The sequence below is a fragment of the Coenobita brevimanus genome, chromosome 62 (genome assembly GCF_032717465.1).
Source record: "Coenobita brevimanus isolate Jiangsu-jjx chromosome 62, ASM3271746v2, whole genome shotgun sequence".
In the NCBI taxonomy this organism is placed as follows: domain Eukaryota; kingdom Metazoa; phylum Arthropoda; class Malacostraca; order Decapoda; family Coenobitidae; genus Coenobita; species Coenobita brevimanus.
In genome coordinates this window covers 5,329,974-5,355,728 of record NC_137015.1, presented here as the reverse complement: position 1 = coordinate 5,355,728, position 25,755 = coordinate 5,329,974, and the positions used below count along the sequence as shown (strand labels likewise).

Genomic DNA, 25,755 nt, shown 5'->3' with positions numbered 1-25,755 from the left:
ACACCCTTATGGCAAACAGCTCATGGCTGCACTTTATCGGCTGTGAGTACCACCACCAACCCTAGATATCATCTTTTGTTTTATCCGCATTTACTCTCAAAACCTTGTGTCCCATTCCATCTCTCCGTTTCCTAAAAATCAGTTGATTGGGATCCCAGGGGTGGTTGGAGTTTATTGCTTATATCATGCTGCTCAGGTGAAAGCAGCTGGTCACATTTTCCTCAGGTGTCTGGACTGAATAACTATCTTAGAGCCTCTACACTTCAAGTGTAGCTATAATGGATTGGATGATGGTTAGCAAACTGCAACATTAAACCTCTCATATTGTAACAGTCTTTATGAATGGTATTCCCTGAGATTATTAATATAGAGAGGGAGTGACAAAAACAAGTAAGAGCCCTCATTATATATTGGGATTAAATGAAACTGAACCAAGTCATAGATTTTTGCAACCTTTAACTATCTTTCAGCCCTTTGGAGTGATGGCTTTTTTTTCCAGTTTCGTTCGACTGTCTTTAGTTTTTTTTTTTTTTTTCTCCAACTTAGACTACTGAACAGAGGGATTAAATATAGCCTCATTAAACCTTTCACTACACTGATTTTTTTTTTTTTTTTAAATTCTAATCAACGCCCTAAGGTCACTTGCCCATACAACATTCGGACACAGTAAAGAAACCACCACCACATTATGCAAACAATATATACATTCATTGATGAACTATGCAAGCCCAGTTTGGGCATCCAACCTCACTGAAACACACTACAACACCCCACAGACCGTACAGAACAAGGCCCTAAAAATAATCACAGGCTGCACAGCTACTTTACCTACACCAAGAAACCAAAGTCCTCAAAGTCAAGGATCATTTAGACATGAGAGGCATACAAATTTTTGCATCAGCCTCCACAAACCCACACCATCCACCACACTAAATGACAGCACATCCACATACATCAAGGAATATCAAAACAACACCCAGCACACAATATCATACACAGATATTGCCATCTCTCCCCACTTGCCTGCCTCAAATCTGCTTCCAGAAGCATATCCATGCTCAGATCACTCACTGCTCCATTCAGTCACTGAAAGACAACATACAGCTGCATGCACGGCCTCCTGATATCCACCCTTCTGAATCATCTCTCCCTTGTGAGGACAGGGTCCACCTAGCCATGTTGAGATGTGGGCATCATTCACCCCTCATGAATTATCAGAAGAGGCTGGATAACTCTGTCACTGATGCCTGTCCAGGATGCAACACAACACCCCATACTATTAAGTACATTATGGAAGACAGCATTGCACACAATCGCCTGTGCCAACAACACAACATACACTCCTTGAGACCTCTGTGGAAAAGCCCGGTTTTGGCCATGATCTTCCTTAGGGACTCGGGGTTGTTCGGCCAGACTGCCTAGGGAATAACTACTACTGCTGGAGGGGGCAGAAATTGCCCTCAGACCCATTCAGGATGGGAGGTCTTTCTTGGGTTGCTTATAATTATCTTGAATGAAAAATTATAACTGTAACTCCAAACTTTTCCTTATCTTGATTAAAAAGATATGGGATGAGATTCATGAACAAACTTATAATCAGCTCCCTTTCAAACCCATTCAGTATGGGAGGTCTTTCTTGGGTTGCTTATAATGATCTTGAATGAGAAATTATAACTGTAGCTTGTCTTAATTAAAAGGATATGGGATGAGATTCATGAACAAACTAATAATCAACTCCCATTCATAACTCATATTTTACTTGCTGGATGAACAACACATGAAGAGATTTGTTGCTGATTTTCTGCCATTCTGAAGAAATGCATTAAACAGTAGTAAGTGATAATTTGCCTCTCAAAACATAAGAATTGTTTTTGCAGAAAGAATGAGAGATATGAGATTCTGCTTTGTCTTTTGTCCTGCCTGCAGAAGAAAAATTTTGATTACATTCTTAATTTTTTACTGAATTTAGCTCATAATTCCTAATTCCTCTTCTAACTAACACTGGAATTGTGTCGTGCAGGCAGCCATTTGAGGGTCAGGATCTCTATAATGACCTGAAGGGCACGCTAGTGGAGCTGAGTATCCGCCTGGCCACCATCGCCCAGCGGGACATGTTTGCCGAGAATCAGGCCACCATCATTCGCGATCTCTGCCTCAACCTGGCCACTATCTCAGACAATATCATCCAGGTCAGTTTTGATAGAAAGTGTTCGAAGTACCCTGGGATGGTTTGGCTATGTGAAGAGAATGGAGAATGAGAGGTTGACTTGGAGAGTGTACAGTATGTGAATGAGGAGGCCGGGGAGATGGAAAGGCGAAGGCCAAGGATAAGATGGAGGAATTGGGTAGAATGGTACAGTTTATCAGTGTGAGTGGTGTCTGCTGAAGGGAACCAGATGACAGGGTAAGATAGAGCAGTTAGTTTGTGGTTACCATTTCTGGGATTAAGGTGTCTGGCTATAAATAGATAGATAGATGTAGTCATGTTGGTTGCATGGCCAATTGGTAAGCCTCCAAAGGTTGAGTGACATCAGTCAGGTTGTATATGTACAGATGCAGCAAAAAAAAAAAAAAAAAAAAAAAAAAAACTGTACTTGACCAATTCAGTCCAGTCAGGTGCTCTTAATTTTATTCTTGTTGCTCTCAGATGATTATCTAGGAGACTCTTCTTTACCTGGAGGGGTTACATACAGGCTTCCTTAACCTCTTCCATAGAATAGATCTTTCTTTAATTAAATAAAATTGTCTTGAGGCTGGAAGAATAAAATATAAAAGATGGCACCATATTGGAGTTTAACTTCCCACATATGTACCTGTACACATATTGAGCAACTCAGTACTGTATGTGTATAGTCACTTTGCCTGTCCACACACATCTGGGAGCATCTTAGGCTGCATCTGCACAGAATTTTTGCTGCAGCAGATGATTGCAGTTGGGACTTTTGCATCACTGTCATCCATATGTGGCCATAGTGAACATTGGTGGGTGTGGGCAAGAACCCCGTTGGGTTGCAGTGGGGCCAAATTCCTGTCCATGCCAGCAAGCAGTTAGGGTGAGTGCATCATTAGTGCATGCTAATTTGTCAGAGGGGAGGTTGTGTTTAGCCTGTTGAGTCTGAGATTTTTTTTTTTTTCTTCCTGATTCTTCTATTCAGCTGAGAAGAGACCCTTCAGTCTGGAAAGTTAAATATACAGATGGTCCCCAACTTACAATTGGGTTAGGTTCTGATAAACCCATTGTAAGTGGAATATATCGTAAGTTGAAAATGCATTTAATGCAGTAAGACCTCACTATAACGGACAAATTGGGACCAAAGCCATTCCGAAAAAGCAGAATTCCGTTAAAAGCGACATCCGGACTTCCAGCTACTAACCCGGACTTTTTTTTTATATATCAGACATTAGTCTGGATCCCACCAACAGTTTTTAAACTGTTTTCACTACCTCTGCTGTACTGTACTGGATTATACCTTCACTACAATAATCAAATGGTATGATATATATAATAATACTGTGCTGTACACTGATAAACATGTCTTTTATTTACCTTACTGGGGTGAACATGGCTGAAGTGGTCAGGCAGTCCGGACTTCTGGCTTTATCAGACTTTTTCCGATATATAGGAATTTAGTCCGGTAGCTCCTCAAGTCCGATAAAAGCTAAATCCGGTCTACTGAAGTCTGTTATATCGAGGTTTTACTGTACACCTAACCAGCTGAACATCATAGCCTAGCCAAGGCTACCTAAAATATGCTTAGAAGTCTTACATTAGCCTACAGTTGGGCAAGATCAATAACACAAAGCCTATTATATGATAAAGTGTTGAATATCTCACGTAATTTATTGAATATTGTGCTGATATGGTTGATTGTGAAGGCCCAAGTTCCCGTGCAGTGGCCATTACGGGCTTGTTGTCTTCATGCTGGGCAATTATCTTGAGTTTCATCTCAGGGGTAATTGGCATTCTCCTCTCCTTCTCATCAGTAGTAGGAGAGACAGATGGACGTTTCATACACATGATGGATGCACAAAACACAATGTAGATACAGAGGTATCCCCCTCCCCCCAAAAAAAAAAAGCTGGCAACACAGAACAATGTAGAGTCCTGTATCTGTTGAATGCACTAGCAACCGTGGGGCAGACTGGGAACTGCAGCTCGCTGCCACTGCCCAGTATCACGAGAGAATATCGTACCACATATCGCTAGCCTGGGAAAAGATCAAAATTCAAAAGTTGAACTACGGTTTCTACTGAATTTGTATCACTTTCACACCGTCGTGAAGTTGAAAAATCGCAAGTCAACCGATCATATCTTGGGGACCACCTGTAGTCTTATTAAACACCTTTGGCATAGAAAATATTTTGCTAGTTGAACAGAATTACTTTTAATCAGCAAAGGGGTATCACTTATTGAACCCAGGGATTTCTTTTTCATATTATTTCTGCCATTTCCAGATACTTTTATTCAGCTTAGGATAGATTTTGAGAATTCAAGGAGGGAACAATCTTGCAGGCTTCTTAGCCTTTGCTTCCTTTTTCTTTACATAAAAAAGTGTCAGATACCTTTCAAAGTTTATAAAATAGTCGGGTAACAGCAAGAATAAACTAAAACGATGTCACATGGATTCAAGGAGCTAAATAATGGATTTGAATTAGATATGACACTGCAGAAGTTTGAATTGAATATTGTATAATTTATATGCTTCTTAGGTTTACTTCCTTCCAGTCAGTGAAAATATGCTCTTATGAATATAGTTATGAATACAGATGAAAGCCAGAATGTGTGCATTTGGGAAACCACTTTCGCCATTGGTATACCGACATAGTTCTGTAACTTTGTGGCAAATTCCAGATTAACTGGTGGTCATACTGAATAGAATTAAGGAAGTTTATTAAAGCTGCCTTGTCTGGCTTTTAATCCCTGGTGTAATGATTATTCTTTTTTTTTTTTTCATTCATTGCCAGACGCCATGTATCCCAAACGGGGTGGCCAAGGGCTTAGAGTTAATTGTTTTACAGGGAGGGGCACTAATCCTTCACCAACCCCACTTGACACGTAATGGTTATGATTTTGGTTATATGGAGGAATCTTAAAGAACCATTTTACTCAGCTCATGACAGTCCCTTAATTGTTGTCTTTCAGAGATATACATTTTGAAATCTTTATTGACAGGTAATTTGTGTATATTCATTGCAGGAATATAATGACCCATTGATTATCCAGCCAGCTTCTCTAGACATCGCCACAGTCAAGAAGAAGGCCGATGATGAGTGGGTGAGTACTATTTGTTTAAAGAGAATGGGTGTTGGGCCATGGTATTAAACCCTGTCAGTTTATCAGTCCGCTCTTTTATTTAGCCTGAGAACACTACACCTCACATTTAACCTATGAGACTTACTGTTACCGTCTGTATCATTATTGTCAGGGACTGATACTGCACTTATACACCTTTCAGACAGTAGCACGAGACTAGCTTTTACTATGTTTTTACCACAGGGACTAATATTGCAGTCATCATACCAAGGTGTGCACCAAGTGTCTGGAGTGCGTGCACTGAGTCCAGCCTACCAGTGTGGCAAGCTGCAGGAGGGTGATGAGCTCGTTCAGGTCAACTACCAGACTGTTGTGAGCAGTAATCAGCTTTCTTCTTGTTTTGTTGTTGATGTGTGGTAGATGGTAGCATCTTCCATTCACTGATAGTACTACCTTCGTTTGATTTTACTCTGAGTGACATGACAGTTTCTTGTAATTTTTGACACTATTCTGCTATGGTTGGTAGTACCCATACAGTATAACCATATGGATGCCTTGTAGTCAGTGGATTCAGGCACTCCAGCTGGATATGGCTCATATAGGGTGACATCTGAGGGGTGATTGGGGTATATAGCTCTCATATCCCACTCAGGTGATCAACTGGCCACTCTTGCCATTAATTTCTAGACTAAGTAGTCTAGCCCAGGGTCCCTGTGCTCCTAATGGGGCTAATTGGATGATAGATATTCATTGCCAGGTGAGGGTAATAATTCCTTAAGATCCTTTTGTTGAAGCCATCCTTTACAGGTGCAGTATTTGGCATTATATACTAACAGTTGGTTAAAACTGTTAAAAAGTTAATCAGAGATAAAGTACACCTAACTGCATTTAGGATTGTAGTCAGAGACAAAAGTACAGTTAACTACATTTAGGATTGTTACAGAAATAAAGTTCTAGAATCCAAGAGCCCTTTCTAACCTTCATGCAGACATTGTCATCATTGTGATGTTGAGACCATTTTAAATCTAAAGATTCAAACAATAGCCAGAATAAAAAATTGGAAAGGTGGCCTGACAAAGAATGTGTCATAGTAGTGTTGGGTTCTCCAATACTGTATAATGAAAAACACTGCAGAGATGCATATTTTAAAGTTGAAATGAGGTGTCTAAGTTTGCCTCATTAGTAGATGTCTGGTGGTCTAGTGATCCAGTGACTGTTTGGGGCAGAATTCATTGCTGTGCTTTGTGTTTTAAGTCTCAAAGAGGTGATGGGAATATATTCAGTCATGTGCAGTAATGTTGCCGTTGGTCTTGTGGCCTTACATCTTACAGGGCAAATGCGGAACCTAAGGTTTTGCTGTTCCCCATGTGTTATTGAAGGTGTTTGCCTTTAATGTGTTATATAATAATAGCTGTTTATGATGTTCATGATGGTGATGGTATTATTGAGTTCCTGACCTGTAGCAACATATATACATGCTTCACAACACCACCAGTTTTATCAGTTACTTAGCCCGTCTTCAACACCTCATCTTCTCATGCTAACCCAATCCTTCTTTACCACTTTATCCTCATTTCCTTTTACTCATTTGTTTCTTCACCACTGTATCCTGTTTCCCAGGTTGGTTGGAGCCCACACAAGGTAACCAGTGTGATGCAGGAGTTCCCCGTGGAGGTGATTCTGACTGTCAAGAAGTGCCCCCGCCACACCAACACCGTCAACCAGATCTACCTCAAACCTATGCGACTCCCCAGCAAAAAACGCACATACTCCCCCTGGGGCTTCTCCCTCACCAGCTCTCCAGCTCGATATGACCTTCAAAGCATAACCAACATCCAACTTTCAGTGTCAGTATAGCAATTTTTTGCAATTTAGTGTTTGTGCTGTATGTTTGTGTTAAATCTGATAAACTTGTTAACCTGAGTGGATGTGAATGGATCTAATAGTGGCCAAATGCACCTGCTTTTGAGCTGAATTGCCCATACTGACCTAGATTAACCTTAGTAACTAAAGTGCCTGAATGAGGACTGTCTGCACCTAAATCATTGTGGCTCAGCAGGCATTACTTTATGATGGCAGGTCTGTGGTTCAGGTTCCATACATACTAAGTTGACCCTCAGTATAATGAACCTCGGTCATGGATTTTTCGGATTTAACAAATGCCTCAGAGTCCACCAAATTTTTGTCTGCTATAATAAACAATGGTCATTAACCCCTACCCACCGGGGATGTGATATGCAGTCGTGATTTTAGGTGGGGGAAGGCTGTTGGGTATCAGCATACGTTGCAAATGCTTTCCTGCCATATTTTGAACTGACTCATGTTTGATCTTGCCACCTTAGGGTTAGGACAGACTCCTACCTCCGCATGCAAGCACTGTGCTGTCTGTCCTGTGACTTGGCCAGATGAGGAATGATGTCTTTTGCTTCCCCCATGTCCGATTCTTTCCCAGCCCTAGGTGGGCCCCTTGCATCATCCACCCCTGCGAAACTCCTGCCAAAGGATACAACTAAAGGGGTTAGTGATGGTGCAACAGGGCATGCTTCGGACATGACTTTATCTGGTTTAAGTGGTAGTGGTGAAACTTCCTCAGAAAAGGGGGAAATTACCATGTTAGGAGTGAAGTTTCACATGCCCCTCCACTGCCTGCACTGACACATCTGAAAAGGCCCTCACAGTGCTTCAGGAGGCTGGGAGTGCCTGTGATAGTGACACATTCACCTCTGCGGTGAGACAGAAGTCAGAAGCAGTTGGAAGTGAGGGAGACGGTGGTGAGCATGGAAGTCAGATTCGACATAAATGCCGCCTCCGTGTCTCACTACCATGCGGCCGTGAAGTGCATCACATTCTCTCCCTGCCCTGACCCTCACCACCGCAGCCAAGTACTTCAAGGGCCATATCCCCACAGTCTGACCCCTCACGTGTGGGGATTACGATACCTTTGGACCCTTGTGTTTGGCCTGACCGCCAGCATCACTCCAGGAAGGCCCCAAGTCTGGTGAGTCATCACCCTTTCCCTCCCCCACCTCTACCTCTTTTTCCCCTTGCCCATGGCCATGATCTTCCCTGTCCGTGTGCCCATGGGCGTGCACTTGGTGTTGCAAAACAGCCTAGTGTTCCACCATCACAGCCTAGCAGGCCCGGCATCGACCAGCTGGACACTTTTGTGTGGGAGGAGGGGGAAGGTTTCCTGCCAGCCTTACCTGCCTTTGATGCAACAGGGGCAGGTGTATGGAGGGAGCACCTGTAGGCAGGAACATTGTCCATCCTGTCATTTTTCCAAGCCATTTTTACCACCTCCTTGATGCAGTACATGGTGGATGAGATCAGCTTCCACCAGGCTATCTCACTATGCTGACTGGAGGTGTCTGTGAGTGAGAGTGCAAAAATGAAAGAGTGGCAGCCATTGGAGGTGGGGGAAATGTGTGGTTTGCTTTGACTATGGCAATGGCCCACATAAAAAAGCATGTGATCCGTGATTATTGGGCAGTGGACAAAATCGTCCACACACCTGTCTTTGGGAAATACACGGCCTATGACAGGTACCTAGCTTTACTGAAGTTCCTCCACTTCAGCTGTAATTATGGCCCAACATCCAGTGACGGGTTGTGAAAGATTAGACCCATCCTGACCATGCTTAGGGAGTCATTCATTAGGCTTTCCTGGTCGTTTCAGAAAGTGATTGACGAGTAGCTTGTTCTGTTCTGGGGACGTCTAGCATTTTTTCTTTTTTTATGCGAGGAAGAAGGAACCAAAGGCTACGAGCCTGCAAAACAGTTCCTTCTAAGAAAAAAAACAAAAACAATACAAAAGGGAGCCAAATTGAAGATATGTTCATTTCGAGATGCCTGGACACACTGCGTTTGAAAGACTGAAGATCATAGGAAGTAGGAAATACAGACAGAGGGAGACAGTTCCAGAGTTGACCTGTTGCATAAATGAAGGATTGGGAGTAACGGTTACCTCTTGAATTTAAGAGTTGGACAGAAAAGGGATGCGAGTTTATTGCTAGACAGGTGCTACGCACCTGTTGTAGAGGTGGAGGGATGCAAGCAGATAGTTCAGAGGGGCAATGACCATGGAAGTAGCGATAGAAAAGAGAAAAAAAGGTAACAGTGCGGCAAAAAGGCAGAGGTTGAAGGGAGCCAGTAAGAGGAGCAGAGTTAATGAGACGAAATGCCTTTGACTCCACCTTGTTGAGAAGAGCTGTATGTGGGGAGCCTCCCCACAAATGAGAGTTGTACTCCATACAGGGGCGAATAAATCCCGTGTATAAAGTCAACAACTGTGCAGGGGTAAGGAAGGTACGGAGTCAGCTTAGTATACCTAATCTCATGGAAGCAGATTTTACCAGAGATGTAAAATGATCTTTCCAAGATAAATCTCGAGTGAATGAAACCCCAAGCATGTTCAAGGATGATGCTGGATTGAGTTGGATATTATTAAATTTTAGTGGGTACTCCTGTGGAAGATGCTGTCAGGTTGATAGGTGTAAAAACTGAGACTTAGATGCATTAAAAACAACAAGATTATTTTTACCCCAGTTAGAGATATGAGCCAGGTCAGACATTAGGAGTGCCATAGCCTCATCTTTTGTATGTTGAAGCAACTGCTGGGATGGACGTTGTGGGAACTGAATGGAAAGGTGAAGGGCGGAATCATCAGCATACGAGTGGATGGGGTTAGATGTACAGCTTAGAAAATCATTGATGAATAAAAGGAAGAGAGTTGGTGATAGGACAGAGCCCTGAGGAACACCACTGTTAATAGATCTAGGAGAAGAACAATGGCCGTCTACAACAGCAGCTATAGAACGACCAGAAAGGAAGCTGTAGATGAAGGCACAGATAAAAGGATAGAAACCGTAAGAGTTTGGAAATTAAAGATTTGTGCCAGACTTGATCAAAAGCCTTTGAGATGTCAAGTGCAGTGGCAAAGCTTTCATCAAAGTCCCGCAAGGAGGATGACCAGGAGTCTGAAAGGTAGATGAGAAGATTGCCAGTCGAGCGTCCCTGACGGAACCCATACTGATGATCAGAAAGAAGGTTGTGATAGGAAAGATGCTTTAAAATTTTTCTGTTAAAAATAGACTCAAAAAAACTTTTGAGACACAGGATGTTAAAGCGATTGGACGATAGTTAGAGGGTTGGGAATGGTCACCCTTCTTTGGGACTTGCTGAATGAGAACAAACTTCCAGCAAGAAGAAAAGGTGCAAGTTGAAAGACAAAGGCAAAAGAGTTTACCTAGGCAGGGTGTAAGCACAGAAGCACAGTTCTTGAGGACAACAGAAGGGACTCCATCAGGCCCATATGCCTTGTTAGTACTGAGGCCCGTGATGGCAGAAAATACATCAGCTGAAGAAATTTTAATGTCAACTATGAGGAAGTCAGAGGGGGAAAGTGATGGAGGAACAGCACCAGATTCGTCTAAGGTGAAATTGGAGGAGAAAGTCTGAGTGAAGAGATCTGCTTTATCAGTAGAAGAAATAGCTACAAAGCCATCAGAGTAGAAAAGAGGAGGGAAGGATGATGAGGTAAAGTTGTTAGAAAGGTTTTTGGCGAGGTGCCAGAAGGAGCGGGAAGAATTTGAGTTGGAGCGTTTATACAGCATCTACCTTCTAATCGTCACCGTTTTGGACTAAAGCTGTGTGTCCTGTGTGATTGCCAGACTGGATATGTGCTAGATGTAATAGTTTATTCAGCTGCAGATGTGGATATACCCAGTGACGATCCCCATGGGTTTTCTGTTGCAGTGGTTAAAGTGCTGATGGACAGTTACTTCAACAAATACCACGTCCTGTATATGGACAACTATAACAAAAACCACATCCTGTATATGGACAACTATTACACATCCCCTGCGATACTTGAACATGGAACTGAAACCTGTGGGACTGTCCATGGCACTCGGAAAAATTTTCCATCCTTCCCTGTGAAGACAGAGACAGGTGCATTGCTAACCCGGAAATGTGGTAACATGTTGGCCATTCACTGGCACAGTAAGTAAAAGGTGAACATGCTGACAACAGTTCACCAGTTGGTTATTCAGGACACAGGCAAGACAGACTTTAGGACTGGGCAACTCATGTTCAAGCCAGATGCCATCATTGACTACAGCATCAACATGCAGCTCATTAATAAGTCCAATATACAGATTGGTGAGATTGGTTGCCTCTGCAAAACATACAGGTGGTACAAGACATTCTTATCCCTTCTTGATATTGCCATCCTGAACAGTTTCATACTTTTCAGTGAGTTGTGGGTTAGGGTCTTTCTCTACGCGAGTTTGAGAGAGAACTTGCAGGCAAGCTCTTTGCAAAGTATGCGAATGTTCGTATCGCAGGTCCAAGGAGGACAGTGTATTAGATGTCACTGGCAGACTGCTTGGGCAGTGCACAATACCTGGCACGTCAGTCTCATGCACCTGCGGCGATCACCTGCTGGACATGTGGTCTACATGCGATGCCGCGTCTGTGTCGCAATAAAACATCGGTCAAAGGCATGCAAGGAAACGCGCTGTGAATGCCAGGAGTGCAAGGTGCCTCTTTGTCCAGAGTACCTCTTTGAGTATCACTTAGAGCACGAATTTTAAGCACAGATGAATGGGATATTGTAAATAGCTGAGAATGAAGTGCAATTGATGTGTTTTTTTGTTAGTAGTTTCTCAGTGACATTGTAAGTGCAGAGCTGATAAGTGAAGGTGTAGTAAATATCTTGAGTCAGCTTTACAGAGTTATATTAACATTATAACAACACTATACCAGTAATGAGGAAGTGCTATGACATGGATGTGAAGTGTGCTGCAAAAGAATGAAATTATGTGTCAGGTTATTGTAAAGTAGATATACCTGTTGTTTTCATTTGTAGTATTAGAACATGATATTGTACTCATTTATTTCCAAATGTGTTTTAATTACCACCTTAGGGGGGGGAAACCCTTTGATTTAACCTGAGGCGTCCCGTCGACGTATGGGTACGTTGCAACATTTTGCATTTGCCAGACCCATCGACGTACCGGTACTGGTACGTCGCGCAATTGCAATGTTCATAATTTGCACAATTTATAATTTTCGCGCGTGATTTTTCATACGTATACACAGGACACCTTCCTCTATTCCTCTACAAGATGCCAAGCAGGGACAATCCCTTAAACCGCATAACCTCCCCCCCCCCGGCACATCATTGTCTTGGCAATTCACCTGTTACCAGTGACCTGGCCAATAAAGACATTCAGGGCCAGAGTGATTACCCAATCGATGACATTGTGGAGGACAAAGTTTACATAGCATTAGAGGAAGAAACAGTCAGAAATGATGATCAGGTAATGTGGCAAAAGAAGGTCAGGTATGGTGATGAGTTAGTGAGTGAAACAATGCTTATAATGCCTATATTACTGTTTGAAAACCAATATACTCTCATACTACATATAAATTCGTACCAAGTAAATAAATAAATACTGTTTATGAGTGGTGTGAAATAGTTACCCTCCCATAGAACTCGTTTTCTTTGGTGCCAGCCTGTTAGAAAACCCAGTCAGGTAAGGAGGTACTGCTACCTGGATTGAGTATTTTAAATCTCAGGTGAGTGATTTCTCTATGAAATTTCAATGTTTCTCACCAAAAGCAGAGGTTTTAGCAAAAAAAAATTTTTCGAAAATACCTCGGGATTGGGGGATGTCGGAGGTGCGAAATAGCTCGGGACGTGACGGGTTAATGAACTTTTGACACTAATGAATGTGCCTTTCCCCAATTAGTTAGTTTTAGTGAGGGTCTACTTTGTGTGTGTGTGTGTGTGTGTGTGTGTGTGTGTGTGTGTGTGTGTGTGTGTGTGTGTGTGTGTGTGCATGCATGTGTGTTACTTATTATGTCTTTAATAAATGTAAGAAAATTTGGCTGTTGAAATTCCTCTTCAACCAGTGAAGTTGACTTGCAGATTCTCTGGTTTACAGTAGAACTTGTACATACAGAATTTTAATATTTCAAAACTCATTTGATCAGTAGTTTTATTAAGGACTGCCTGTGCCTAGAATGATCAAATAAATGTACAATACACATAGAACAGTTCCTAGAATTACCAAAGCTCATAATGGATTACTTTTTGATGGCAGGTCTGTGGATAAGGTTGTGGTGCGTCGTGGTGCCATTGCTGAACCCCGCCCTAAGTCCTCCACACCTCCTCCCCAGCATGCCACACCCTCACCTCAGCCCCCATCATCAGTCAGGTGTGTACGGACCTGACAGTTTTTGTTCATGATACTCCCATACATTTCACACACACACACACACACACACACACACACACACACACTGTATTAGAAATGGGCATAAGTGAAAAAAGACCACATTGGACATATAAAATTTGCATTGAGTAGATGGTAAAAAAAAAAAAAAAGGTGAGAAGGACTTGGGAGTGTTTATTCAGGATGACTTGTCACCTGAAAAGCATATAAACAGAATAATTGGAGGCACTTATGGATTACTGAACAACATGAGAGAGGCATTTAATTATATGGATGTGAAAATCCTGAGGGAGTTGATAAGTGACCATGATAAGACCAAGACTAGAGTACACTGCTGTGGTATGGTCACCTCATTTGAAGAAGCATATTGATAAACTGGAGAGGGTTCAACGGATGGCAACAAGGATGATATCATGCTTAAGGGAACTGACCTGCGAGGAGAGATTGGAAAAACTAAAGTTGCCAACATTGCGCAAGAGAAGGGAAAGAGGTGACTTAATCACGATGTTTACAAATGTAAGGGAAGTGGAAAGGGTGGATAGAGAGGATCTTTTTGTGCTGGATGGTGGAAGAACAAGAAGTCATGACTTCAAGTTTAGGAAAAGCAGATGTCTTGATGGTCTTAAAAGGTTTAGTTTCCTGAATTGAGGCATAGGTATTTGGAATGATTTAAACATGAAAGTGGTGCAGTCAAAAAACATTCATGTGTTTAAAACTAGACTGGATAAATCTAGATATGGAGACAGGACAACACGAGCTTAGCTCAATTTCTGTATACTACAAATAGGTAAACACACACACACACACACACACACACACACAGCTGATTGTCATGCTTTTGATGTTCTGTCCAAATTTCAGGGGTTCAAATGACAGATAAATGAATGTTTAGCCTTCTCCACATTAAGTGCTGTTGTTTAGTTCTCCCTTTGTGGTGTTTTCTCCTTCTTTGGCTGCCAAACCCTACCTCACCCGATCCTTGGATGGGAAAAAGTGCTCAGAATTATGATCACGACTTCTCTTCAACAGTGATGGTCATAGCTCAGCATCAGAACGAGAGAGTGACCATTCAGACTCTGACGTCTCCGAAGATGATGATGCTTTTCTGTCTGATAGTGAGATTGGAGGCTCGTCTGCACTGAGTGTGCGGCTGTACCACCCCAAGCCCCGTGCCCATGTTTTGCGCCGCGCCACCATCCCAGGGGCAACCACCAGGCACACACTCACTTTGGACCAGGTATCGTAATTCTGTTAAGGGTTTTCGGAGTACAGTACAGTAATTCGTTGTTTAATGTATTCTCTTAACATGTTGTTTTCATTAAAAGGGCATCCATGAGCATCCACTGAAGACATTTTTCACAGTTAGGATGTATCAGATAGAGCCAGGATTCCAAGGGCTTGAATGACGAGTGAATGGAAGTGTGATCCATTGGATTGGGCAGACTTGGGCTGTCTGGACACTGCTACTCCTCACCTTGCCCTAGGGTGGGAAAGGAGGTCTAGATGATGATAATGATGAAGATGATGATGATGATGAGGAGGAGGAGGATGTTTACTAACCTACCAATATGAACAGTTTTCACATTGCATGCCATTATTCACGACTAAGCAGTCAGATTGTGCAGTGAACAAATGTTTATTTAAATGTAAGTGGTAGGTGGGGGCACTCACTATCCACTCACTTGATGCAGTGCTGCTCTCAGGTGTCTGCCCTTTCCTTTCCTCCATCCTTCTTTCCTTCCATCCTCCTCTGTCTTTCTTTCCTTCGTTCTTTCCTCGTCCTTCTGCCCACAGGTGACTTTACACTCCCTCTTCTGCCTATCTTTCCTTCATTCTTTCCTCTTCATTCTGCCCATGGGTGACTCTACACTGAGTGACAAACCAAATGGTTTCCTGTACACCAGGAAACCATTTACCATGCTGGGTGGTAACCATATAACCAAATTATGGCATCTGGTGGTTTAGTGGGTAATGAAGGTGCCCCAGTCGGATTGAGCCTGTGTAGGTTTATATTCAAGGGGTAGTTGGGGTTTATTGCTAACATAATGCCACTCAGGGATGAGTGAGGCTGGTCACTCTCATCTTAAATGTCAGGACCAATTTGCCTAGGCCCGGGCTGTTACGCTCCTCATGGGGCAACATAGGATTGGATGATGCATGGATGGATGGACTACATCATCAGCTTACAAGAAATTTGAAATATTCCATCCATCACCATTCATTACCAACACCATCCCCCTCTCTGTTACTCATATTTTCATTTCTCTCATCACCCAATCCATATATATATTGAACAACCATGAGGACATCACATAACCGTGTTGCATGCCGATGCCGATCGTGAACTATTCACTTAGATGCCCATTTACCCTTACACATGCCTCACTACCATCATAAAAACTCTTGACGGCACCATGCAGTTTACCATCTACTCCATACATGCACAATGCTTTCCACAGTCCTTCTCTGTCTACTTTGCCGTATGCACTCACGTCACTCACCTTTACTTTTGTACAGGGGTACAATCACAGCCTTGTTCCACTCTGCTGGTACAGTTTCACTCATCCATGCCTTCTTACATATATCCAACAAGCACTTCATTCTGCTCTCTCCACTACACTTATTCATTTCTGCATACACCTCATCAACTGCAGCTGCTTTTCCATTTTTCAGCCATTTCACAGCGTTCTTCACCTATGTGAGTGTCACGTTTCCTATCACTGCATTCCTTCTCTGCACACCCCCCAAACCAATCAAGTTTACAGTGGCTCTGCTTTCTCTATTCCCATTCATCAGGCTTTCAAAATATTCTTTCTATCTGGTCCATACTTCATCCCCATGGGTTAATGATCTACCACTCACATCCTTCACACTTTCACATTCCTTTCCGCTGTCACTTCTACATTTTCACACCTCTTTCCAGAATAACTTCCTATTTTCATAGTAATTTGCATTCATTTTTCTTCCTAGGTCATCATTTACCTCCTTTTTCCTCTTTAGTAGTCTCTTTACATACTTCTTGCTGTCAGTATATTCAGTTCTTGTTTCAGTTGAACCCGTGTCCTGTAACCGCTCTAGCCACTTCTTCCTCTTTACTTCCACTGCATTCTTAACCTCTTCATCCTGTTGTGCCGTACCTTTCTTCTTTGTTGTTACTCATGTCACACCAGACACTGCTATAGCAAGTACAGTAATCATATATAATATTATGGGGGGGCAATATAGTTTTTTTTTTTTTTCCCAGTTAATTGGAAAATCTGATGTCGAAATACCCTAGAGCCCCATATAGTTCGACTTATGAAGGGTTTATACTGCTCTCAAACCTTGAGTACTGCGGGAAGTAGGGACTGGGCAAGGACCGTGGTACTTAAATCCACGTCACTCAAACAATATGTTTGCATGTATAATGGTACAATGTGTTCTGGCAACTTTCCAAAACTTTCACTTTTACCCCTTCTTACCACCTTACCCCATGTAAAATACCCCCACTAATACCAACCATCAGGTAAAACACTGAAAGAGATATAATTATTGTAATTAAGAACATCAGTGGTATTAAAAATAGCATTAACAAATCAGAAGTTGGACTGGGTACCATTGTGTTGTTGATACATAGCTCCCTGGAACTCTCCTCCTGCCCTCCACCCCCAGTGTTTTGTCAGAGTTTTGCCTTCTGTCTTATCATTTGGCCTTCAGGAGAGACCTTAGGCTGTATGATTAGATGATAATTTATTGGTCTGGCAGTTTTAGGGGACAGAATATAACAAAAATATGTGCTAACCAGAAAAAAATTACTCTTTCATCTGTGTGTTCTCGTGAGTTAATGTTCAGTTTCACATTCCTCATTTGATATCGTGCATCCCAACACATTTCGGACTGACTAAGCATATGGCTAAACTACTCATTCAGTCCAAAATTTATTGGGAAGCGCGATATTGAACGAAGAATGTGAAACTGAATGCTAACTCACGAGAACATGTGGATAAGAGTACTTTTTTCTGGTTTGCAAACATTTTCTTTCCATTTCGTCTCGTAAAACTACCAGACCCATAAATTTTTGTCTGACCATACAGCCTAATGACTCTCCCGAAGGCCCCATGATAGGAGAGAAGGGGAAACTTTGACAACACAAGGGTACCCAGCCCGACTTCTATTTTGTTAATGCTATTTTTAATATGTACCACTGATGTTCTTAATTACACTAGTCATATCTCATTCAGTGTTTTACCTGGTGGTGCATATAAGTGGGGGTAATTTATGTGGGGTAGGGTGGTAAGAAGGGATAAAAGTGAGTTTTCTTTCTCTGACACTCCACGTAACGCCCTATGAGCTTCTCAGTCAGCTTTAGGACAACATATAACTTTCACTGCTGCCATGTTTGCATCACTTCCTATGCATGATCTTTTTCTTCTCCCGGTCCTTCCAAATCGTTCTGATGGTGCTTTCATTCATTCCATGCTTTTTTCCCATTTCAGTAAACATACGCATTACATAAAGCAGCTGGAGGACCTTGTCAATTCAATTCATATTCCACCAGTTTCTTTTCTGTATTTTTCTGACTATTTTCAGGGTGGTAAATTACCTTTTCCTTCTGAAAAATATCCCACTTTTTATCATCACATTCCTTAAGCCGTACCTATGATTGTCTTGACGTACTCAAAGGTCGTTTTCTTTACCCAACTTCCCAACTGGATGCTAGGTTGGCTTAGGTTAGTTTAGGTTAAATTTAATTATTAGGTATAGTTAAGCTAGGTTAGGTTAAGTTTTGCTAAACACTTAGGTTAGGATACCCTTTCACCCTAACCCTGATGAGTCAAGGGAATTGACACAGTGGAACACAGCTAAAAACAATAGGGAAACAGATTTCACATGAAACATTTATTTACCACCCAGAAGTAATAAGAAAAATATAATGTAGTATCAGGAAGAAGAAGAGCAAGAATATGGAACTGAATGCTAAACTTACGAGAACACACGGATTTTTTTTTTTTTTTTTTTTTTTTTTTTTTTTTTTTAGCAAACATTTTCATTCAGCTTCATCCCCTAAAACTGCGAAACCCATATGATTGGGTAAAGTCAGTTAGATGTGAGAAAGGACTTGATAGCCGTTTGCTCAGTCTGTCTGAAACGTGTTGGGAGCATGAAATTAAACAAAAACTGTGGAACTGAACACAAACTTACGAGAACACATGGATGAAAGTATTTTTTTTTCAAATTAGCAAACATTTTCATTCCATTTCGTCCCCTTAAACTGCGAAACCCATTGTGAGTGTGGGGGTAGAACTAGATGAGGCACAAGAAAGGATTGATAACTGTATGCTCAGTCAGTTGGAATTGTTGGGAAACACTAAATGGAACGAAGAATGTGGAACTGAATGCTAGGTTACAAGAAAACATGGATGAAAGAGTAATTTTTTTCTCTAATTAGCAAACGTTTTTGTTCCATTTTGTCCCTTAAAACTGCAAAACCCATTACGAGTGTGGGGAGGAACTAGGTGAGGTGCGAGAAAGGACTGATAACCATATGCCCGGTTAGTCTGAAATGGGTTGAGAAGTATAAAATGAATGAAGAATGTGGAACTGAACCCTGACGTATGAGAACACATGGATGAAAGTTTTTTTTTCTGATTAGCATATGTTTTCGCTCCATTTCGTCCCCTGAAATTGCAAACCATAAATTTTCGTCTAACTATTCAGCCTTGAGTGTACCCGGGAAGCATATTTCCATTCTGTATTGTATTCATATCTTCACCGGGAACCCCCAGCCAGGAACGACGCTTACCCCGTCGTTTCAAAACTAACTATAGGTTTTTCTCGAAAATATGCTCAATGCGTTTCCCAGGCAGAAATATCCCACCGACAAAACCTAACCTAACCTATCCCAGTAGGGGTGCCTGGCTGAAGTGGCTGGCTGTGATACTGAGACAAATACCCATACAGAACGGAAATATGCACCCAGGAAAGATAACGAGAGTCTAGAGGGTGACGTCATCGTGTGCAACTTTCAAATTTTGTTGCCAGGCCAGCTGACTTCCCGCGTGAGCTCGAGTTTTTCTGCGTGTTGATATGATTTGTCTCATTATGCTGAGTGCATGAGAAAAAAAAAGTGTTACTCAGCCATGTGTTACTCAAGGATTGAGTGTATTTCTATATTTACTTTATAAATTTTGAATGATAAATTTTGATGTAAATATGAATACCATAACAATATAACTTGAATGAGTTCATTGTATAATGTAAATCTGAATCATCACAAAAAGAGCCATCATACCACAAGGGCTTTCTGTCTATAGTTCAGCACTAATATATGGCCATGATCTTTTCATCAGATGATCTTTTTAACGACCCGTGTTTGTTTTGATTGGTGGCCATAATTTTGCGATTCTACATACTGTAGTTGGGCTGTGTTTGTGGACAGAAACCAACCAGCTCTAAACGTGTTTTGAATCCTAAACTCTAGCCTCGACCCATTGAAAATTGTGAGTTTCTAGTTGATAGTTGCAACTCGTTAGATATTTGATGTGCCCTTGAAAATCGAGTTGTCCAAATTTAATCATGCAAAATTTGACTCTATCAGATAGGTTTATATGAAGCTACAGTATGTTGTGAAACCTTTTGGCCTATCAGATGGAACCAGGATTCTGTGGGCTTGAATGATGAGTGAATGGAAGCGTAGCCCATTGAATTTGGCGAACTTTGGCTGTCTGGACGCTGCTACTCCTCACCCTGCTCTAGGGTGGGAAAGGAGGTCCGGATGATGGTAAATGATGATAAAAATTTGAGCACCTACTGTACATTTTTTTAAATACCGTTAATTACTACATACAGATACACCCAAAGCAAAATCAGATATATTACTATGTACAGTAATTGCAGAGATAATTATTCTTGCTGAAACATAATTCACTTAACCCCCTATGCGCCGGGATATTTTAGGCACGGCTGCCCTCTCAGTACTGCAGTATTTCCCAAAGTAGCCTTATTTCAGGCTTTATATCTTGGAAGGTATAGTAGTTAGGGAAACAAATTAAAGACCATATTACTCAGCAACTTTTCTTCTTGTGAATGGAAGCATCCCCAGGTCTGTAAGTGATTGCATCAATGAGTAAGGATGATGTAAGTAACTTTTGGTACTCAATGTACGGCCCCAACATTGGCTTTGCTCTCAGCATGATAACTCATCCACTACTAGATAAACTAGACACATTGGCATCCAAGGTATGCCCTATGGCACTGTCACTGAGCCCTTTCGTAGTATCCTTGGAAAGAGGCATGGCAGGGGTAGATGAGGCAAGGGGTCCATGTGAGGGGGAAATGGAATTGGACGAGAAGTCTCAGAAAACATTGTTCAGCACCTGGCAGAGTCACAGAGAAGACTGAAGTACTCTTGTGTGAGGTGGCAGGAGTCTTTTCCTACCCTTTGGTGATAAGATTAAGTGGTGGCCACGTCAAAGTGTGATGGGAATACACATGCGGTTCCTGCCGATACCAGGCAGGCTGTTTCAGCCTATTTTGCTTCAGTCCCGACCAACGCCCATTGGGTACAGGTTAAAATGTTTAATACTTAACAGCGTAGTTTTAATAAACACATCTAAAATGTTCAGTGAGGAATTACTGTAAATACTTGTAATATGGTACTGGTAACTTTTTTTTTTTTTTTTATAAATAAAATACCCAATAAATTAAAAAAAGATTACCTATTTAAGTTCCATTGCTATCTAGAAAGCTGATTTACCAGTTGCACCCAGTTTACAGAACTGGTTGTATTAAGTTGTAACATTTTGTAACATACCCTATGTAAATACAGGTATTGTAGTGAGATATGAAAGTTGAAGAAACAAGAGAATTGACATTGGATCAAAATGAAGAAGTGATGTATATGAAATGAGTTGTATTTCCATTTTCAACCCCTTCAATCTGGTGACTTTATGGTGACTTAATTCATATTTTATTCCTGTTTCCTCAAGATGATTTATTAACTTTAGCGAAACCATTTGTAGCAAAGGGATTAGAAACAGTGTCCATTAATATCTTAACAACCTGACTTACCTGATTTATTCCTCTCTTTTTCATGTAGCTGCTGCAAGACATGAGGTGGAGCAGAATTGGTCGAGATGGCCATGCAGAGGGCTCGGACCCAGACCTTTTACGCAGCCCATCTGGACTCGACCGGCGCCCAGCTCGTCCCCACACTTGCATTGGCACAGAAAACAAACCTGGACTGGGGAAGGATACACAAAGACAACCTGTGATGGCTGGGGTGGATGGGGTTAAGGAGGAAGAAGCGGATGGAGATGTAGGGAGCGAGAGCATATCTGAGAGTGCTGAGAATAAGACTGGAGGAGAAGCGGGTGGTGGGGGGGGTGAGAAGAAGGTAGTTAATGTTATTCCACTACCACCCAGAAAACCCACCAACCTTGCCTCGGGTGCACCTGGTCATCAACAGTCCCCAAAAGCTGAGAAGAAAAGGAGTGGTGCTAACCTTCTCTCCCCACCTTCACTGATGTTATCACTGGACATGGGTAGTGTGGGATTAGATGGGCCTGATGGCACTTTGGGGAGGCAACGCAGGGTTTCTGAGGACCGACCCAAACTGGACAAGAGCCATAGCACCCCTGCCTATGATATGGAGGAGGAGTCCACCTCTACCCCAACCTCTGCCCCTCCTTCAGCCCCAAGTGACAGGTCCTGCACTCTCAAAGCTCCTCCAGCTAATACAAAACTTAGCCCTAGCACAAATGCTACATCCCACAGCAACAAACATAGCTCTAGCACACATTCTTCATCTGGTAATAAACATTGTCCTAGTACACATTCTTCATCTAGCAACAAATGTAGCCCTAACACACAGTCTACATCTTCCAGTAACAAACATGGTCTTAGTACCCACTCTGCTTCTTCCAGCAACAAGCAGAGTCCCAATATACACTCAACAACTTCCAGCAACAAACACAGCCCAGGCACCCACTCCTCATCTTCAAGCAACAAGCAGAGTCCACTAACCCCCACCACTCCTAAGTCCAGTACAGGCATCAGTAAGCAGAGTTCCATTAAAAGGCCAAGTCAGACCCCTGCCTCCAGTAAGCACAGCTCCGGGAGCTTGAGACTCAGTAATAGCAAGCAGAATGCGGCGGTGGCTGTGAAGCAAATGTCGACTGTACCTAGTGACACCACCAGTTCACACAGTACCACTTCTCACAGTACTGCAAGAGCCACCCTGGGTAGGTACTCTCACATTTGTTAAAAGTTGCCAGTCTTCTCCCTCTTGTCCTTTGACCAGATGAGTCTGGAGATGTCTTTTTCATGTTACTCATGCCATATTGTATTTTATTCAGCTTTGGGTACCATATTTGAACTGAAGGGGTTAGTTATAACAGTAATAAGCCCTGTCAGTATGGGAGCTCCATCCTGAATAAGATCTGTGTATAGTAAGTACATACGTTCATCATCCAATTCTGCGTTGCACCGCGAGGTATGTAGGAGCTCAGGGCTAAGCAAATTTGTCCTGACTTTTAAGATGAAAGTGAGCAGCCTCACTCATCCCTGAGTGGCATTATGTGAGCAGTAAACTCCAACCATCCTTTGGATATAAACTGACACAGGCTCATTCCGGATGGAGCACCTTAGTTACCCACTAAACCACCTGGCACTGTAGTTTGGTTATATGGTTACCGCCCAGCATAGTAAATGGTTTCCTGGTGTACAGGAAACCATTTGGCTTGTCACGTAGTGTACTGTAGAGTCCCCATATATATGTATAGTAAGAATTAACAAAAAAAAAAAAAAAAGTTGCTGGATTGAAGAAATTAAAGCTCTTGGGAATCTGATCTTTAAAGCATTAATCTCTTGGGTTTAAGTTTCTCTTTGAACCTGTTAAAGCTCTTGAGAAGGTAATCTTTATACGTCTAGTCTCTTGGGTTTTTCCTCTTGAATACTTGTTAGTTTAGAGGAGGTTAATCCTTTGGACTCTGTAAATGTTGCATATTGTACTAAATTTAGAAAATCACTTTGCGGTTTCTGACTCATTGGTGTAAGAAATAGTGGCCATCTCATGGTTTGCTTGGCCAGCCTTTAGATGATATGATGCTGAAAATTAGTAGTGTCTTGAATGCTAAGTGTTGTTACGTGAGGTTTTATTGACTTTAGGAATCAGTAGTAAAGTTTTTATACTTGCATGTTGCTCATATTTATTACTGTATACTCTTTTTCACTTTAACTTGGCCTAAAATTGCTCTTTCTCCATGTTGAATGCTGAGTTTTGACAACAGATTATCACTAGAATTTGGTGCTAGTCATGAAGAAGTACTATGGAAGTGATGTTGAATCCTAATATTTTCTTTTTCTGCCACTGAGGTACAAATAAGCTGCAAAAAGGAAAAAGAAATGTAGGCCAGATTGAGGTAAATGGAGTATATATAGTTCTCAGTATGTCAGTGATTGCTTCAAACTTTTTTTCTTAACAGGTGGATGGTTATATCAGTAATTAAGGTACTAGTATTATGCTTCACTTACAAAACTTTCACTTCTAATCCAGCCAGCTCCTTTTGTTTGGTGATTTTTGTATTTTATTCTTGCTGTCTTCAGATGGTTTTATTCAGTGTTGGAAAGCATCACAGTAGTGAAGGGGTTAATGAAGGCCCTATCTAACCCTTGAGTAAAAAAAAATCTCTTAATATGGGTAAAACAGTTTGAAGGCAGCAAGCAAAAACAAAAAGTACATCATTGTAGTGATGGTTAATTTTTAAGGTATAGGGTGTCTGCGTGTGGTGATGAATGCATGTTATGTACAGCCAGCAGAAAAATTATTGTTATGTTATCCAAAGGTTCCATGTTAAATTCAGTGACACCATGCTTCATCTTAAGCAGTTCCCATGTTGAGGTCAGCTGTAGCACAGCTTATGTTTTCAAAGGACTGGAAGCCAAATCAAATACCATAACCAGTTAATTCTTAGCAGTTGATGGATGTAGTTGGAAAAAAAAAAGTTTAACCGTTTGAGTCTCAGATTGAACTTTCACTCTGTTTACTTTTGGCTATTTTTTTTTTTTTTTTTTTTTTTTTTTTTTTACAGTATATTTGTAAATTTTGAGTTACAAATAAATTTATTAAGATAATATGCAGGCACTCCTCATTTTAGGAGTAGGATGTTTCTAGGCAAAATGCTAGTTTAGATTAAACAACTGTAATACTACGATTGCTAGAAATTCCTTGGAGGCTTTGACTGCACCAAATTATCCGATGTTAGTCAAATAAGCTCTTAGGTGTACCAATAGCACAGAAAGATTGGTTGAGATAGTTGTTGGAACTTCTGCCTGATAGGATTTCTCGCAGTTGAACAGTATCTTCTGGCATGTTTGAATAAAATACATATATGCCAGGCGGGGCAAAGCATTTTTAAAAATGCCGAGTTAAGAAAAAGTATAGTAAATTATGAACAATTTGATAGGGTTAGGCATATGACAGAGGAGCTAGTTGGAGAAGAACAAGGGGGATTTAGGAAGGGAAAAGGGTGTGTAGATCAGATATTTGTTCTAAGATGTTTAGTGGAGAAGTATCTAGAGAAGGGAAGGAAAGTGTATGCTGCCTTCATGGACTTGGAGAAAGCTTATGACAGAATAGATAGGCAAGGTATGTGGAAGGTATTAAGAATATATGGTGTAGAGGGGATAGTGTTGAGTGCTGTGAAGAGTATGTACGAGGGAGCTAGGGTTACGGTTCGAGTGGATGGTGAGCTGAGTGAGTTCTTTGATCTCAATGTGGGACTGAAACAGGGTTGTGTGATGTCTCCATGGCTGTTTAATATATACATGGATGGGGTTGTAAAGGAGGTGCAGGGTAGGGCAGTGGATGTGGGGGTGGCTCTAATGAATGAGGGTGTGATTTGGAAGCTTCCGGTGTTGCTGTTTGCTGATGATACAGTACTGTTGAGTGAAGATGAATGGGAGTTGCAAGGTTTGGTGAATGAATTTGGGACAGTGTGTAGGAGGAGGAATCTGAAAGTTAATGTAAACAAAAGTAAAGTTATGGTGTTTGAGAGGAATGAAGTCACAGAGTGTGCAGTGAGGTTGGATGGTGAGGATATGGAGAATGTGAGTGCATTCAAGTACTTGGGTAGTGTGATGAGTAAGGATGGAACTTTGGGGGATGAAGTGCATGAAAGGGTACAGCAGGGAAGGAAGGTTGTTGGTACACTGAAAGCAGTGATGAGAAATAGGGAGGTGAGTATGGAAGTTAAGAAGTCACTGCATGATAGTATTGTGATCC

The 25,755-nt window shown here is 41.6% G+C and overlaps 1 protein-coding gene across 1 annotated transcript in view; it reads left to right on the top strand.

Moving 5' to 3' along the window:
* The window catches only part of cnk (connector enhancer of ksr), an 80,649-nt gene that overhangs the window by 11,650 nt on the left and 43,244 nt on the right, over positions 1 to 25,755 (top strand). The window contains exons 4-10 of the mRNA XM_080275551.1: positions 2,021 to 2,189; positions 5,198 to 5,275; positions 5,498 to 5,626; positions 6,875 to 7,101; positions 13,362 to 13,475; positions 14,523 to 14,730; positions 21,571 to 22,714. Of these exons, the coding sequence (XP_080131677.1) occupies positions 2,021 to 2,189; positions 5,198 to 5,275; positions 5,498 to 5,626; positions 6,875 to 7,101; positions 13,362 to 13,475; positions 14,523 to 14,730; positions 21,571 to 22,714 (2,069 nt within the window). The remainder of the gene's footprint in view (positions 1 to 2,020; positions 2,190 to 5,197; positions 5,276 to 5,497; positions 5,627 to 6,874; positions 7,102 to 13,361; positions 13,476 to 14,522; positions 14,731 to 21,570; positions 22,715 to 25,755) is intronic.